This window comes from Caloenas nicobarica, chromosome 6, assembly GCF_036013445.1.
Source record: "Caloenas nicobarica isolate bCalNic1 chromosome 6, bCalNic1.hap1, whole genome shotgun sequence".
NCBI lineage: Eukaryota > Metazoa > Chordata > Aves > Columbiformes > Columbidae > Caloenas > Caloenas nicobarica.
In genome coordinates this window covers 32353155-32371881 of record NC_088250.1, presented here as the reverse complement: position 1 = coordinate 32371881, position 18727 = coordinate 32353155, and the positions used below count along the sequence as shown (strand labels likewise).

Below are 18727 nucleotides of genomic sequence, written 5' to 3'. Positions count from 1 at the left end.
ATATTGGCAAAAACAGGTTGTGGAATTTCCCTGTAATTGGAAATAAGATGGGTAACTACAATCTGTCATAAACAGAATTAACAGGGGTCTCAAAGGCTATTGATTGATCTTGTTCTCATGAGCACAGTTTTTGGTTTGAGAACAGCTCTCCGTGTAACCTGTTGCAACAGGAGTAATTTTTCACCTCTACTCCTTGTTTTCTTTTGTTCAACTTTTAAAATTTTAGGTGGTATGATGTTAAGTTTTAAGAAATTTTATATTATTCCTGTAATTGCTTAAAGTTCCTAGAACCTCTTTAGATGTGTAAAAGAATTGTCTCTTCACAAGGCAAGGAGTTGGTAGCAAAGGAACAAGCTATGCTCCAGAGGGTGGATGTTTCTGAGCTCAGGGTCCTGGGGGACACTGCACAATGGGACATGGAGTTCTGCTTTAGTGGAAGCATCTCCTTCACTAATCAGCAGCTGTGGGCTGTGCTGCAGGACTGAAAGGTAATTTGGACAGAGAGAGCTCTCGTACTGTCCTTTAACCTGAACCTAGGTTTTCGTGATCAGCTGAGTGAAGTATAAGAAAAAAAAAAAATTGTAGTTTATTTATGAAATGGGCCAGTATGTATTTCACTGCAGCCCTACTGTTTTTCCTGCTCAATATTGATGTTTCTAAACTGCATAGCTGCCTGAGTTTGAGCTAAATATCTCAAACACTGTAAGAATAGTAATTTGAAGGAGCAAAACACTGGATCTACCTTTTATGATGTAATAGCTTCTCCTGGTAGAAAAAGCAACATTCCAAGTATTCAAAGCACTAGCAGAGCCCACCTTTTTTTTTTTTTCCTTCAGAAACTTCTGTTTTTCTGAAAGGTCAGACTTTGAGGCTGAGATTATCCACCTGAAGTTTCACTCCGTGGCTGAAATATCCTACTGGAAATGTTTTACAGAGCTTTAAATGGCCGTGGGGAAAAATAAAGAAAAAGTCAGCCTCAGCCTTTGGTCACAGAACAAAACCAGGTGTGCTTTTGCATGTAAACAGATCGCCTGATATATGTAATTGTGCAAACTAACCATTCAGTGGTTTTTAATGTATGATATCGAGATACTCCTTCAGCTGTTAGATCCATCAGTTTCTGGTCTTTCTTCCCAGCTTTACGAACAGAAATGCCCTCCGGGGTCAGCCCACTGTTCCACTTGCTCTCGGTGGTGACAGGAGTGGCTGTTTAGGGACAGAGCACGAGCCCAGTCACTTTCTGAAGTCCTTTCCTCCCCCCAGTACCCACAACTGTTGCATCCAGGCCATCAGGGTCTACATTTATGGGACTTGTTTATGAATTTATCTAATCTCTTTTCGGACCCGCTGATACCATCTGCCTTGCAGCCTCCTCCGAGTGCTATAGGTTTACTGTCCACTGTGTAAAGAAGTACTTTCTGAAGTGTGTTTTATAATGATTTATCTTTGCAACACCCCTAGGAGAAGAGCATATTCATCCTCTTTTGACAGAAGGGAAACATTAGGGAGTTTGTTCCCAAAAGTACATGTTAATAGTAGATGTCTCATGCATGCATTTGTCTAACACGAGGCATTTGAGGCTTGATTTTTTCAGATGCCTGAACAAATTTCTATCCCAGATCAGTCATGCGCAATGATTAACATACAAATGAGGATCACTTGCAGTATTGTTTGATTTATTGACTGACCCATAATTAAATACCAATTCCATGGCAAAATGGAGGCCAAACCTAGTTCTCCCCAGTCATGATCGACTTCCTTTCCATGGATGTTTGTGTCTGCCTCATCGTTTGTTATCTTGTGCAGCAGATATCAAAAAAAAGGCCACAATAAAAGCTGGCATCATTCGCTGATGTTCCAGACTTATCCACTGAACAAAGAATAGCATTTGCCTGATCCAGGGAAAACAGCAGTGGAAAACACAATGTAGAACCATACAGTTATAGCCTGTCTCTTAAGGCAGATATAGGCAGAAAGGTATAGATTAATATTGCTGGGAATAAAAAAGCATCTCAAAAAGTGTCTTATGGTCCCCAAACAATGCTGCATTCCCTAATGCATAATTCTCAGTATTTCAAAATCTGAACCCACACAATATCCCCATCAAAATCAAAAGAGGAGGAGAAAAAAGTACACTTATTCTTCTAAGCAGCAAGTGTCCAGAACAAATGGGTTGTTTCTGCCCCATATGCTTCTATATTAAGCAAGAACAAGTCTGACGAGGAGCAGCTGAGGGAGCTGGGGCTGTTCAGCCTGGAGAACAGGAGGCTGAGGGGAGACCTTATCACTGTCTGCAACTGCCTGAAAGGAGGTTGGAGCATGGAGGGCGTTGGTCTCTTCTCCCAGGTAGCAATTGATAGGACAAGAGGAAATGGCCTCAAGTCGTGCCAGGGAAGGTTCAGATTGGATATTAGGAAACATTTCTTCATGGAAAAGGTTGTGAAGCAGTGGAACAGGCTGCCCAGGGAGGTGGTTGAGTCACCATCCCTGGAGGGGTTTAGAAGGTGTATAGATGAGGTTCTTAGGGATATGGTTTAGTGCCAGAGTTAGGTTATGGCTGGAATTGGTGATCTTGAGGGTCTCTTCCAACAAAAATGATCCTGTGATTCTAAGCAGCAAGCAATCATGGTGGGATCTGGTCAGGTCCACTGAAAGAAGTGGAGCACAGAAACGGCAGGAGCCAGCCAGGCCCCTCGGGGCAGCCTCCTTTGCAGGGGTGGGTGATCCCACAACTTGCAGCCTGAAGCAGACCCACCCCTGGGCAGGTGGGAGCGACCCCTTTTCAGCAGCTGCTCATCAGCTGGTCCCCACCCTGCCGTGTGTGTCATGAGTTCCCTTGCTCTCACACCGACCCCTCACCAGCAGGCTACCGGTAAGACGGGTGCCAGGTGACCCTCGGGGCAGCCGGGAAGGCCGCCTGCCGCTTGCGTGCGAGCGCCGGGCACAGCGCAGCCCGGCACAGCGCAGCCCGGCACAGCGCAGCCCGGCACAGCGCAGCCCGGCACAGCGCAGCCCGGCCCGCGGCGCTGCCCCTCGGCTCGGTGGCCGCTCGCCGCCGCTGCTGCCGCCTCGCCGGGGGGCGCCATAGCGCGGGGGGCGGGGCGCGCCCGGGCGGGTGTCCCGGCGGTGCGGGGCGCGTCTTGTCTCCCGCCGGGCGGAGGCGGCAGCCGCGGCGCTGTGGGACGCAGCACTCGGCAGGGGGACCCCTCGGAGTCGAGGCGGGGGCTCCGGTGCACAACATGAATCCCGCGGCTGCCTCTCGCCCCGCCGCCCGGCGGTCGGGCGCTCTGCCGCGGCTGCTGCTCTCGTCCGCGGCGCGGGCGCTGCTGTGGCTCGGTCCCGTGTACCTGGCGGGGTACCTGGGGCTGAGCGGCAGCTGGGTGCTGCTGGGGCTGGCGCTGTGGCTGTGCTGGGGACACAACCGGCAGTGGAAGCGCGACCGGCTGGCTGCCGCCTTCGCGCTGCTGGAGGACGAGCGGGAGGCGGTGTGCCGGGGCCTGGCCGCCCGGCACCTGCCGGCTTGGGTGAGTGAGAACCGGGGCGCACAGGTGCGCGGTGCCCGCGCCGCGCCGCGCATCCCCCGCGGCAGCGGCGGGAGCCCCTGGGCGCGGGGACGCTGCGGGCGGCGGGGCTGGGGAGCGCCCGGTGGTGCGGCCGGAGCGGGATAGAGAGCGGCCGAAGGGCCAAAAAAGAGAGATGGCAGTGATGCCTTGGACCGGTAATAACGTTTCTGATTTTGAAGTCTCGCTCAGTAAAGTGAGGACCAAACTGGAAGTTGTTTTAGTGCCTGTTGCAGTAACTGTGCTTACAAAATAGGCTGCTGTATCACCGAAGAAATCTTTCAAATATGTGCTGTTGCGTTGCAGCTATTTTGGTGTAGAGGATGCTTATTTTAGACCTTCTCATCCAGAAAGTTTTCTCCCCTTCTTGTTAGTGTCATTTGAAAAATAAATAATAAAAAAACAAATGAAAAAACCCAAAAAACCAAAACCTATAAGCATTCTCTGCCTGCTAAAACCCAAATGTTTAACTTTAAAGACCTGTCTCTTGATGGTATGGGAAGTCAACCTCTGTTTGCTCTTCACATTTGTTCTTAGCCATTCTAGGTTTTAAAGTGATGGAACTCGAAAATCTACCTGCACATTTTATTCTACGTCTTTGGTTATTTGTTGGGTAGCCTTGGTTGGCTAACGGAAAGGATGATGAGGGGTTGTTTTTCTTCACCATCGTTTGCTTAGCATTTAAAAACATGTCAGGAACTGGTAGGGAAATACTCTCCTTGTAAGAAAGAGAATATCAAAGAGCTGTATTTCTAAGGAGTGTTGCATGGAAACATTTATAGTCAGCAAACTGTTTTATATAGCCTGCAGCACTTGGCTCTCCTTAAGTCTGTGGGAAATAAAGGCAGTCGGCACCTCTGAGAAGTGAGGCCAGGGTCTCCTAGCAGAGCCGGTGCAGCTCCCTGCGCATGTTCCCTCCTGCCAGGCACAGAAGTCTGTCTCTGAATGAGGTTTCTGCTTGTTTTTATTGACAGAGCATTGAAAACAACTCGGAGCATTAATGAGTGTGGTGTTGTCAGCTCTTTCCCTGATGCTGTGAGCATAGTGTTGTGTTTTATCCTCAAGTGCCCTCAGTCTTGGTAACTAGAAATTGACTCTCTTGCTCATAGCTGAAAAATCAGAATCACCCCTCCACAATACACACAAATGCAATCTCAAAAGTTCTTGGCTTTTGTGGTTGAAAGTGTCAGGCTTCATTAGTGTATGGGCAGGCGGTCAATGGAAGGTGTTATTGGTTGCCCTGTACTTGGCACTCACAAGGCTGCACTGAGAGCGCTGTGTCCCCCAAGCGCAGGAGAGGATTTGACAAATGGGGAGACTCCAGCAGAGCCCACTGAGATGGGCAAGGGCCGCAGCACCTGAGGAGAGGCCGATGGAGCTGGGGCTGCTCGCCCCCCTTCAGGAGACCCTTAAGGGATCTCACCGCTGTCGCCCACTGCCTGGAGCATCTTCACAGAGAAGATGGAATCAGATTCTCTCCAGAGGCCTCGCTCCCAACTTGTGAATTCCTGGAGCTGGCTGCTGGAAGGTCGGATGTAGGACCTAAGGATAAAGGGGCTGCACTGTGTGCTTTTAGTTTTAGCTTTTATCCATATTGCCCTTTCTCTTCCTTTCTGTTTCTCTGTTGGTAACTTTTGTTCTTCATCAGTTGGTGTTTGCTTTCACGCTGTACTTGATTTTTTTTTTAACTCTTCAGTTTTAATTTTACTTCTATTCCCTTCTTCGATTTGATCTTCTCCTTCTCCCCTGTGTCAGTCTTGGAGGCTATTCTCACCTACTCTCTATTCAGTTTATTTTCTGTGATGTCACCTTTTTTTATCTTTCATTTTTGCCTTTCAGTGTTCATGAGCCTTCAATTGAAACAGCTATAAAAGCGTCCCTTGTGTTCTTCTCTCCTGACATGCTGAGATAGGGGTAGAAATACAATTCAGGCTAAGGGGGAAGCACGGGTTGGATTTGCAGTGTTATAACTCTAGGAAAGGTTCTGGAGGTGTGAAGCAATGGCAGTATCTTAGGGGGCTGGTAGATAGTTGTCTCTTTGCATGCCGTGTAGTAAAAGGAGGAGGATCCGACCAGTGAAGGGTTAAGACCACTCGTTGGTTGCGCTAGTTGGTTAAAAACCGTTTTCCCCAAGAGCAGTGCAGTGGCTCCTTCAAATCTGGCTCAGGCTTTGCTCAGTCCTGATATCAGTTGTTAGGAGATGTAATTCCATTGCAGCCTTTCCTTCGGGAGGGATGCTGGGAGGGTTTCCCTCGTCTACTTCACCATCTGTTTCAGGGAATTTGCAGGGTTATTTTGCAGCAGCAGTTTCTTGGCTGAAACCAGCCAGCGAGTTTGGAATAGAGGCATTCCTGTTCTAGACAGCTTACGTGGGCAGGCTGTGCTTCCTTTTGCTAAGGCTGGAAACCTGCTCATGTCGAGCAGAGTCAGATCTGTGTCTCGGAGAGGTGAGATCTTCTGACTTGAGCCTGTGCAGCCTTCAGCCTGCCTTGTGTAAAACCAGTCAGTGCCTGGAGAAGAGGTACCTGGGATTCCATCTTTGTTCTGGCTCCTGGCAGTGGTGGTGACCTCTCCATGTTGCTTTTGAAGCAGTTAGCAGGTTGCAGGTGAGAACATCCAAGTATGCTGGGTTTCTTCCTGATGTTAAGTTACTTTTACCAAGAGAAATTGATATTACTGGGTACAGAAAAGTCCTTTTAAAAAAACTTTGCCTGTTAATTCCTTGTTAATGCAAAACACTTGTTTAGATTTTTTTCCTCCCAGCACAGGGAGCTAAAAAACCTGTCCCTTAAAACCCAAAACAACAAACCTGTACAGAACTCCAAACAAACAAAAAAACCCCTGATGCATAGATTCCTGTGTTGAATTTGAACAGAATGGCACTGTTGTATACCAGACATGGGTTTTGCTGTTGCTATGAACGTTGGTGTGACCTGCTCCAGGGCAAAGTGGAGTGATGCAGAAACTTATATGTTTACTTTACTTGCTAGTAATTGTCCCTTACCTGGTGGTTTTTATCTTCAAAGCTCTTTTCAAATGCTAAGTAATTTTTTCAGCATTCCTAAAATATTGGCAAGAAGTGTGCCTGCTTTTGTAGGTGGGGAAAACTGATTTTGATAGTGTGACTTGCCCAAGGCTACAGGATTAAGTCTTATTCTGAGACGGTGTTAACTTTGGCAGCTCTTGGTGGCTGGTTTTGAGCTTTTGTTACCTGTGCTGTACTGATGACAACTCAAGGACAAGACCTTGCTGCCAGGGCTCTCACCAGTAACAAGGGTCAGAAGTAACTCTTGAAGTCCAGAGCACATGGTTAAAAAGTATGGAACTGCAGATGTTTGGGGTTTTTTTTCCAAGAAGTATTAGGAAACTGTAAGTTCTGGGAGTAAGCTGGTGGGTCAAGAAGAGAGCTTGGTGGTGTCACTGGGCTGAACTAGAGCAGAACTCATCTTCTGCTAGTGGGGCATGCACGTTATGGGTATACCCTGTGGTTAGGAAAGGCTTTACTCAGACCTTGTGTCTTACTAGTCAGTGGATAATCTAGACACACTTGGATTGTGTCTTCTGCAGAATTGCTCATTGAATACATACCATTGAGTGCAGCTGACCTTTGGTATTGGGAACCCACTGAAATTTGGTTGGCCTTTTATAATAGGCGGAAAGCTGTTTTTCACCTGAGACATGCAGTCGACCGATTTCTGTGGAGTTTGCCTCTGTGAGAACCCTGTTGTGGTAGCCAAGGAGCTCCTGGTGGCCTTTGGTACCTTTGAGCTACAGCAGTGATATTAGTATTTCTTCCAACTGTCAAAGGAAACGGAGGCACGGAGTGTCTGGGTAGTAGCTGTGTTGTAGACACATAAATAAGAAGGTGTCAAGCGGGATGGAAATGTACCACCAGTGGCTGTTAATCCTATCACAGCAATCTGAGGTGTGACAGTCATATGTGATTCATTGCGGTTGCTTTTGGAGTTTGCCCTGGGCTGTCTGGTTTGGGTGTCTGTGGCTCAAACAGTTAATTCGATTTTGCTTTTTTGTGAGGTGGGTCTAGCTGGCGCCCCCTTCTCACAGTTTTTGCCTGTTTCCTGATGCTCCCGTGTGCTGTTCCAGGTCTCCTTGGCCACCAGCTTGCCTCTCGGACGACTCTTGCTGTTGCATCTCTAGCAGCTTTTGCTCGAGTGAATAATCCCAGCCAACTTTGGTGGTTTATACTGTGCTACATTTCTTCCATTAACATTGGTGGATCTCACACGTGGGCTGTGTTTCTGTTTGGGATGTGACGACCTAACTGTTGCCCTGAGCCCTGGTCTGTCCATTCTTTTGGGTCACATTCCTCTCCTTGCTGTGATATCTTTTGAAGGACAGCTCACCACGCTACTTCCATCCCTGCTCTACCCTGCCTGTGACTGATCCGGGGCTGCGGGACAAATGCTGCAGGACACTGGCGCTTGGTGGTTGCGTTGGAGCAGGGAATCAGCTGCCTTCGGGCTACCCAGGGTTTATGTGTCCTGATGGGAGGACCTTTTGGTGAAACATGAAAGGCTGGCAGGTGAAGTGGAGGTCCCCAGATTCACATAATCCGCCTTACTGTAAAATGTCAGCAGCCGTTTATCAGTATTATTTGTCCCTCCTGGTGCTGTGTTCTCACTTTGTCATGCAGATAGAGCTGGGTAGGCTGACATTTCAGTGAACTTGCATCGTCTTATTCAATCAAAAAGTTGCTACTTAGAGCATCAAAAGAAATTGCTTATAAAGAATATGGTAATATCACTTTGGGTTTTTAAATGTAATAATTGGAGATAATTTGAAGCATTATCTGAGCAAGGGAAATGGGCTCTGAAATGATACATGAAGCTGGAATAAAAATCAATGCTGTCTGTTCCATCTGAACACCTCTGGGCACCTCTCTGAAAGCTGCAGACTTAAACAGCAAGCCTTTGACTGAAGAGTGTAATTCACAGCTCTCGTATAAAGACATAATATATTGTCCTACCCAATTACTATTACCAGACTAGATGATAGATGAAGGAGTCCCTTTGTATTGGGGTGCTCTTATGGGGCTGAGCAGGGCCTAAATGTCCATTCTGAGAAGCTGCTGCACCATCCTTCCCCTCTGCAATAACCTACTAGCAGCTTGTAGCACCAGCTGAAAATACTGCATCTGTAGGTCTTTAATGTGTGGTTGTAGTAAGGGGAGTGTGGCTCTTCACTCAGCAGCTTCTGGGTGAGGGCTGAGAGGTCAATTATGTGAGAGTGGCCTCATATCCGACTGTGCTGACGGTGATTAATCAGTCGTCACTTCAGGGAACTGGAGGGGTTTTGTAATGGATAGATGCACTTCTTGTTGGCATTCGATATGTCCAACTTGAAAACATGAGTGACTGCTTCATTTTAATTTGTCCATAGCATCGTAAGCTCTGAGAGGTGAAAACACTGGACTGTTACCCATGGTAGTGTATGCTGATAGGCTTGAACTCTTACAGTGCTGCTTTTGCCTGAAGCCATTGGCACTGTGTATTAGTGGAGAAATGCTACTGCAACCAATAAATGGAGTTTCCCAAGCAGGTTCTTATTTTCCAAAGTGTGGTGTCCTGGTTGATGTGAGCCAGTACAGGATAAAGGCCCTGCACAGCTCGTGATCTCAAAGGGAAGCAGGTTCTCTTGGCTTCCCAAGTCATGACCAAGAGGAGGATGAGAAATCTCATGCTGCTTTACATCACCAACAGGATATGACACTTGCTTTAGTCATATAAATGTGCTCAGAGGCATACTGGTACATCTGTGCACGTGTGTTCTTTTGCGTTTTACTATTTTTTACTACTTTACTTGCTTGTATGATTTTTTTGAGGAGGTAGTAAATTATAAAGGATGCATGTATGAGGGCAGAGGGATCTTGGCTTACTCTAAAACCTGTTCCAGGCACAGTGGTATCTTTTGCATGTGTTGCAGTATGCCAAAACAGATGGCATGTGGCATTCACTTGATTTTTCTTTGCATCCAGGTTCACTTCCCTGACGTTGAACGAGCGGAGTGGCTGAACAAGGTGAGGAGCTCTGAACTCCAGCTTCTGAGGCCATCTGCTCCGAGCTGCATCGCAGCACAAACTCTGCAGGCCAAGTCTGAGAAAGTTTTCAAGTCACTACAATACGTCTCAATCCTATCAGAGTCTGTACTTAAGTCTTGATGCCACTTAAGTATAAAGTTGCCGCTGAGGTTTTGGCGAGAGCCAAATGTGTGTCTGGTTGATACAGGTTTGATGAATTTGACCACAACGGTTCATTCTGAGATTTTTTTTTAAAAAAAAAAAAAAAAAAGGCAAGTGTGTTTGTGTATATACGTAGAAGTATATATATATGTGTGCATGTGTATATAATATGTGTGTATGTGTTGTTATTATTTTAGCGAAAATAGTGGCATCTCCCCTTGCCAGAGAGGTTCCCAGAGAGCTCTGAGGCAGGTGCTCCCATCAGCAGGTGTAGTCAAGCTCTCACTGGAGCTGAACTCAGTGGAATTCAAAGCAAAACAGCTGAACTTGCAAATTAGCATCCAGTAACTATCCTGGTTTTCTTTTTAGCAAACTTTCTTTTTCATGTAAAAGCTCATCTCTCTCTAAATAAACCTGACTCCAGGGAACTTTGTTCACACTTTAGAGTAGTTATGGACAATTTTGCTTTAGAGACTTTAACCCTGGGCTTTGCTGGCTCAACTTCTGTGGTTAGAATCCGTCAATAGAATCACAGAATCATTTTGGTTGGAAGAGCCCCTTAAGATTGTTGTGTCCAACCATAACCTAACTCTGACACTAAACCATGTCCCTAAGAGCCTCATCTACACGTCTTTTAAACATCTCCAGGGATGGTGACTCCACCACTTCCCTGGGCAGCCTGTTCCAATGCCTGACAACCCTTTCCATGAAGAATTTTTTCCTAATGTCCAATCTAAACCTCCCATCATGCAACTTGAGGCCATTTCCTCTCATGCTATGGTGCTGAAAACTCACCCTTCAGTTCCTAAAACAAATTTTCTTTCTGAGGAACTGAGATGGATCCTTCTATAAGGATGACTTAAGTGCACAAATGTGACTTGATATTTTAAAAGGACAGACATTAATAGCCAGATGTTCTGTAATGTGTGCGTCGGTTTCTCAACAAAAGGTATCTTACACAAAGAATTGTCAGTGTGTTTCTGCTTTTGCTCTTCTTTAGGTCCTCGTACAGGCTTGGCCATACTTTGGGACAATCATGGAAAAAACATTTAAAGAAGTTCTTGAACCAAAAATCAGAGCAAAGAATGTACATCTGAAAACATGCACCTTTACCAAGATCCACTTTGGTGAGAAGGTAGTGTGAATCCTTTGCAGCACTTGCAGTTCAGTCTTTTCAGAAAGGTTCAGATACACTAGGAGCTCTTTAATCGCTCTGAGTGTTTAACAAAATGGTATTGGCACAACACTGCTGCCTCCTTTTTTTCCTCCTCATCTTGACTTGAGTGCCTTCACCGTGAAGCAAAGAGGTGTCTCATAGAGGAGACACACACATCCCTTCTCATCAACTGTCAGTATCATGGGACTGGAGATAGAAAAAGGGGCATGATCCACTTTTCATTCTGTTATACCTGTGATAGGACTTATCAGTGCTTCCTAAGGTTTGCAGCACAAACTACTTGCAAACACCTTTGTACTTGAGGACTGCCAAGGCTGTTGACACTACCTCTTTAAGGGAAAAACTTGTGTGGTTTACTCCTACTTTGCATGCAGTTGTGCAAAGTCTTTAATGAATGCATCTGTACTCAAATTGGTTGAAGTGAGTAGGACTTTTCACTTGGGCTTAACTTGAAAGGTATTAATTATTTTGTATCTTGTTTGTCTTTATTTCAGTGCCCTAGAATCAACGGAATAAAAGCCTACACCAAAGAAATTGATAGAAGACGAGTTATCCTAGACCTGCAGATATGGTAACATCGCATCATTGATTATGTAGATCGTTCTTAACTTGGGGCCCATTTGACACCTGTATGTGAGTTGTCATGCTGGGCTGGACATGTAGTCCACTAAGATCAGCATGAAGGGGAGCGGTCCTTATCTTATGTCAGCCTAGAATGGTATGAGATAATCTGTCCCCCAGCTGGATGTCCTCAGTACTTACAGAGGTGAGATGTTGTGCATCAGCCTTTAAGTCAGAAAGCAGTGTCACCTGCACAGGTCTAGGTGTTACCTACTCTGACCCATCACTGCTGCCATGTGTGTAGGAATGTGTCCCCTGCCTTTGCCATTCATGGCAGTAAGAACCCAGATTTTGCAGCTGTATTTCCTGCTCTGACCGCTCTCAGGCATGGAGGTGATTGCTCTGTCTTGCTCCACTATGGTTCCCCTTCAATCTAGCCTCCTCAGTTCTTCCACAACTATTTGTGCTATTTATTTTTTAATTCCTTCCCCTAGATTAATCCTCTTGTTTTACTCGCCATTTCTTCCATGTGCCACCCAACACATTTGCTTTTTTTGATTACAGCTGTTCTCTGAGCAGAAAACTGCCTCTAGCTTTATTAACAACAACAAAATTAGATAAAACATTTGCTGTCTCCCAGGCTGTTTTGAATGAGCTTGTGTGTTTTGTTAACATCAGAGCTGCTGCAGAGCTAAACTCTCTCCTGGTTCAGCCTCGAGAATGGAATTACTGGGGGAATTACGACTTGCATGCTGCTATGTCTCTGTAAGTTTAGTGGGCAACTGAGCTGCCTAATTTAAATGGTTTTTCTTCATGGCATTGCCAGGAAAAAGCAGTGGGAAATTACGGAGTGTCTTGGCAACAGCACAGAGCTGCTCTGAACTGTGCCTGCTGCTTAATGTGGCAATGGCATGGCAGCATCCCCAGCCCTGGCAGAGCACCACTGCTCCCTGCAAAGTGACGTGTGTGATTTTTTTCCACCAGAACACGTTGTGCTTTAGTGCTGTCAGCGAAGTGCTCTGTGTAATAGCCAGACCAGTTTTAGGGCCTTTGGCAAATCTTTTGTGCTTTCCCCATTGAGATCGAGGGATCTGATGCCTTTAAGACTCTGCAGGAGGTTGCTGCTGTTCTCTCTTAAACGGCTTCTCCAGGCTGCTTCTCCCACATTCTCATTTTTGGTGTTTTTAACAATCCTCTGTAGAGGGATTCCCCCACCTCCTCATTCCTGTCCCTCTGGCAGACCCATCAGCATCTCCAAACTGGCCAAACACTTCTGTTCCTCATCCTGACAGTAACTTAACCTGAACTGTCATCTGATAACCCAAGTATTTTCTGTATTCACACAGGAGTGTTCAGACTACCTTGTCTCTCTGGTGGGGGTCTCTTCTCCTGGGCTGTATTAAGGATCCAGCTTCTCTTAAGTTAATAAATTAACATAAATTTATGGGAGGAAGCCGGGTGTTGTGCATTGTAGAGTGTCTGCAGGAGGCAGTGTATTACTTCCAGGAATGGGGAGAAGCACATCTATGAACAGTTGTGTTATTTACATGCTTTTTTTTCTGGATTACCAAAGGAACTTTTAAAAAAAATTTTCTTTAGTCAAAGAAATGGGCAATCTCTGCTTTTCCGGAGTGAGGCAAACCCCTGTAACCAAATAGCCTCTCTTAGGTATGTGAACAGCAGCGAGTGTCTGCACTAGTGCAGCTGGTGTTGGGAGAAGAGCTGGCTAGAGGAGATGGACTTGAGCTGCCGCCCTTTGCACTGCCTCTCGGTCACTGCCTGCCAGTGAGGCTTCAGTGGCTGGACCTGTCCCCAGGGCTGTGTCCTGGCGTCACAGCTCTGGAGAAGAGGGACGTGCTGTGGGTGCAGTGTGGTGCCCTCTGCAATGCCAAAACCACAGTGACTGGCTTCCCTCTCTTGGGTTAGGTTTCGGAGAAACGTAGCTATGTTCCAGTGGACGTTAAAGGATTAATGTGTCTGCATGTTATGAACATGACGCCTTTGCCTCGGTGCTTCCTAGCTGTAATTTTGTGGGTGTTCCCTTGCTGGGGAACCCACGTGAGCGTGGCCGGGTGGCTGGCTCACTGCTGCACGCACTGCTGGCTGGGGAGGCTGCAGCGGAGAAGGCTGAGCAGCCACTTCAGGCAGGGTGGGCAGCTCTCCTGCCTTGGCAGAACCTCTGCTCTGCTCCGAGTTACCCTCTGTGTTAGGCAGTGCCAGCATCCAGAAGTCTCAGCATGTTCTGTAAATGCTTCATGCTTTCAGTCTCACAGCAGCACAGGAGGGATTTTTTTTTTTTTTTCCCTCCAGTTTTATCAAGGAGGCAACTAGTCTCTGAAGCCCAGACTCTCTGATTTGGCCAAAGAAAAACACAGGAAAAGGGCAGGAGTAGAAAATAAAACCTTTCCCTCTTAGCCTTCTTTTGTGGTCTGTATGGAATCATTTGTGTAGTTTTAATAGTCACTTGTAGACATATGGTACGTCAAGTGTTTTGTTTAATTGATTTGTGCTTCTGATCTCTATAACATGATGTGGCACTGAACGGTGGTTCAGGTCTGTGCCATGTGAAGAGCTTCCTTTCCTCTGTGTTAAATTTGCATCATTTCCTTGGGAAGTGTGAAAAATAGCACTTAGTGGTCCCTTACTCGGAGGGGCAGTAACTGTCAGCAGAACCAGTGATGTGGTAGATCTGGTATTGCATGAAATTACCAAAAGGAACTTGAGAATCTGCTTTAATTAAATCTGTTAACAACAACTTACATGTCCATAGCATCAGAGCATTGGAAATGGTTTTGTAGAGCACTGTCTAATTACAGTCCTGACTGTCCCATGTGAAAGGACCATTACTTGAGTTTTTGACAGGAAAACTGAGGCTCAGAGAGTACTCATGAGGCACAGAGACCCTTTGGCAAGGGCAAGGAAGGAGGCCATAAGTCTCCTTTCAAAATCTTTTGCTTGGTCCCTGAGATGATGTAAATTGAGCTGTGTAAATTTTGTCACGGCTTATAGGACCGAGCAGAAATGTTGAGATAATCACTGCTTACCCTCAGGTCTTCCATACAAACAAAGTTTGTCATTTATCTGTCTGAGGATCCTGGTGTCTGTGTTCTTCTCATCTGTCCACTTCTCTGCACAAATATACCTGTTCTACAGCTTTCACATGATACATAAGAAAATATTTGGGTTCTTGCAGTGGCTAAATGAAATAAGAGATCCCTGCTCCAAATCTGAAATATGAGATCCCAGCTGGAAATGAACTGGCCATACCCTGGGATCTCCAAACAGTTTGCCCTGGATCCAAGTCATGAATCTGTCCACTGAGCACAGGGAGCTGACAGTTGCGTTCTCCAAATGAATTAATGTCGAAGCACTCCAGAAATATTCTCCAGAAGCACATTTTTTCAAAATGGGAACATTTCAAGTGCAGCCACTTGACCACCTACAGCTGCTATTCTTCTCACTAATTCTGCAGTTGCCTGAGCTGCTGTGTAGCCATATAATAATTGGCTGTAATCACCAGAGTTTCAAAGTATTTGAAGGCACTATTACCTCCCAGAGAATATCTAGCAATCCAGTTGCTTCCTATTTTGTTAATCCAATTTAGTACTCATAATAATTTTTCACAGGAAATGTTCTGAATTTTCATTTCCATGCTCTTCTGTGGCATTTACAGTACATGAGATGTCATAGAAGAATAGCGTAATAATTAATATGTATATATTAATAAAAAATACGCATGCCCTGCAATTTGGTCTTAGAATCTCTGGAGTTCCTAACTGGCAAATTTTCAACTCTGGAAAGACAGTCTGGTTGGAATTGATGATCCTGATGGTCTCTTCCAACTGAAATGATTCTGTGATTCTATAAAAGGGGTAAAGACTCCTCTGACATCCACACTTTAAAACACAATTGCATGTATTGAGGTGTTACTGGAGAAAAGAGACATCTAGGAGTGAGTGGGGGAGAGTTTTGGACTGTGTAGAAAGGCATAAAAGTTACAAATTGAAATACCGCAACTATCATTTGTTGCGTTGGACACTGGAAACAGCTGAATTAAATCCGCTTGGATTAATTACTGCAAACTGAGGAACTAATTTTGGCTTCTCATTCAGACTTTTATTGTCACAAAGCTCTATTAGCACCCAGTGTAATGAGATGTAAGATAATGTCAAAATTGTAGAACTTAATAAACGTAAAAATAAGTTTGTTTAATTATGTAACTAGTTTATAAGGAAGATTATGTTAATTTTGGCATGGCCTCTGAGGTAAGTTATTTAAGAAATGAGCATCCTCTAACATTGAAGGCTTTAATTTGTGTGTTATGCACTTTTTAAATTCTGCTAAGTGACTCTGTAAACAAATATTCCAGAAATTTGCTTGTAAAAATGGAGATGAAGTCACAGGGTTACACATTCTTGGCAGGTTTTTTTGGGGGGGGGCATCTGCCTATGTGCAAATTGCAGTGTGAATTAGTGGCAACTGCAGGACTATTTGCCCATATACCTGTGGTCAGAGCAAAAATCTTGTTCTTTTGCTTTGATTATGCGGGGAAATTACGCACGCAGGCAGCAAGCACAGCACATTCACTGTGCTGCGGTACCTTTACACCTTGCTTTACCTGCAGGGTGTTTGTGTGTCTGCATCCAGAAAGAGCTCTTCTTGGAGCACTGAAAGGGAACCTGGTAGCTCCCTTCAATTGTTTTCTGCCAGAGGCATCAACAAATCTGCTAGGTCCTGCTCCCTGGGGAGTGGCTATTGGTTTTTGCAGAAGGTGATGGTTGCACTTTTATTAACGTCTAAGGTGGTTTCCAAATTGTGGAAGTACCACACTTGGCATTCATTTTATTTCAAGCCTGATGTTCTCCATGGCAACTGACCAAAATCAGATCTGAGTTGTTCTCTTTTAATTCAGCCTCAAGGAAACCAGGTTATTTTTAGTGATTAATTTGTCCTTCAAATAGGCTTTTGGGTTGTGGGCAGGTGTGATCTGTGGACTTCTGGGTTGTAGGCAAGGGGAGAACCCCATATGTGATGGTAGGATGGCTCTGCATCAGCTTGGGAGCTGGGTCACCAGGTTGTGGGGTGTGATCAGGCCTTTGGCAGAGAGAGGAGCAAGAGGGCACTTGGCTGGGGTCCTCTTGCTACTTTGAATTTTGAATGAGCCTGTTGATGCCCTCCTTGGAGCAAGCTTGCCTCAGCCAACTGCCAGTCTGAAGAACAGAGAAGAAACCTTGACATATAGATGTTGCTTTGACATTTTGCAGGTAGATAATATCCCAGCTGGCTGCAGGGTTTTTTCTCGTGAAGACCTGACCATTGCTCAATGTGCTCAGCTTTCCCTTTTCAGTTGCTTTAAAATCTCTCTCTGCCTGTTGGGTCACATTGTCAGTCATTACGCTAATTTCTTTTATACTCTGTACAGCCCAAAATTTCTCAGTGGACTATTGCAAACTGTGGAATAACACAAGAATTTTCTTTCAGTTACGTAGGGGACTGTGAGATTCACATGAACATATCGAAATTTAATCTCGGAGTGAAAGGCGTTCAGGTGCGTGAGGTGCCAATGTTGTCTGTTCAAGGCTGTGTGTGGTGGGAGGTAGCGTGTCCCGGTGGGGAGGTCATGATACTTAAGTGGGAAACCACCAACTAGCAGGCTTGGAATGCTTGGCTTTTTCTCCCTCTGTTTTGGCTGGGGAAACGATGCCTTCCCTGGAAAGCACCTAAATACCACTTTTAAGCTGCTTAGTGTGACTCTTAAACAGGGTCAGCACTAGATCATTGAGCTTGTGTAGGCCAGCTTCTGCAACTGGGGTTCAAAGGAACTGCAGGGTGGTAAAGAACTTCAAAAGAGCCAGTTCTGTCGGAGTATTCATAAACTGGTTTAGATTAGACCAACAACCTGCTCATACAATGCTGATAACTAATAGGGAGACGACTCCATTGTATGGTAGTTGGGGTTGCAGGGAGATTCCACCGATGCAGAAGACGCTGCCTGATACCAATAGCAATGGTTTGGGGGAGGGAGTTATTGTTTAATAAGTTTAATAATTTTTAGTAAAATTATTTCAAGTAGGATTTTTAAAGTTATCTCTCCATCACTGAGAAGCTCACAGTTCTGAAGTTGCATCCTGAGAGTACCTTCAGACTCAGTTCTCCTTGGTCTATTCTGTTTCCAGTTGTATGGGACACTGCGGGTGATACTGGAACCTCTTCTAACCGATGCCCCTTTTATTGGAGCAGTGACCTTGTTTTTTATGCAGAAACCGGTGAGTCAGTAGTGAATTGCACTCTGCAGCCTTCTTGGTACTTGGTCTGTCTTAATGCCTGGATAGGTCTTCAGTGAGTGACACAAGCTGTCCATCACCGGTAACCCAAACTGTATGGCTGTGAATGCCTCACAGTGCAGGTGTTTGAATAGCAAAATCCTGATTGTTCAAGGCTGCCCTTGAACCTCAAGAGAATGGGAGTGAATTTGCCCTATTCTCTTGTAATAGTGCCTAAAAAGTTAATGCTTCACTGTAAGAATGGGAGGACTTTCTGATGGTGACAGCACAGCAGCCATTTCTTGGCCTTTGCTGCAAGGTTCCTGGCAGGTGGATTTTCCCATTCATGGATTTTCCCATTCACAGATTTTTAAATGCAGTCATCTTGGAGACCATTCAGTCATGTTTGTGCTTTGAAAGCTTGCCTGTTTAAGGTCACATGCACTGTAGTTGAATCGTGGTTTAATAAAATATGAGAAACCACCTAGTCTTGTGAGAACCAGTTATCTTAAAGCACAAGGCTTTGCTTGCTTGTGGGTTATGTTCTGCTAGAGTTCATGAAAGTCATACATTTTTGATCTTGAATTAGGTGTTTTTGTGTTTAGATGTAGTAGCATTATTTTAGCACATGAAAAAAAACCTTTTTATTTATTGTGTGAATAGACATACAGACTCCTGAAGTCAGGTGGCGTTTGTAAATTCCCCTGCCTGAGGACATAGGCCATGAGTGAAAGGATGAGGAAGTAACTTCAAAGGCAAGGCAGAGCTGTCAGATTTACTGTGCATAGCCCCAGGACATCAGCCAGTGGCCATTGCTAGGGGCTGAATGCTGTTTTCCCTTGTGCTTGCAGGGTAGGTCCCAGTGACACCCTCATTTCGGGTATGGCAGGTAAAATAGATAAGGGAATTGATACCAGGTGTTGGTTTTAATGTACAGATGCAGTCACTTTACTGGTGCAGGTTTTGC

General features: G+C 45.4%; 1 protein-coding gene across 1 annotated transcript in view; it reads left to right on the top strand.

Moving 5' to 3' along the window:
- Positions 1-3239: 3239 nt before the first annotated feature.
- The window catches only part of ESYT3 (extended synaptotagmin 3), a 30961-nt gene continuing 15473 nt past the window's right edge, over positions 3240-18727 (top strand). The window contains exons 1-6 of the mRNA XM_065637874.1: positions 3240-3524; positions 9556-9597; positions 10760-10894; positions 11431-11507; positions 16979-17045; positions 17674-17763. Of these exons, the coding sequence (XP_065493946.1) occupies positions 3240-3524; positions 9556-9597; positions 10760-10894; positions 11431-11507; positions 16979-17045; positions 17674-17763 (696 nt within the window). The remainder of the gene's footprint in view (positions 3525-9555; positions 9598-10759; positions 10895-11430; positions 11508-16978; positions 17046-17673; positions 17764-18727) is intronic.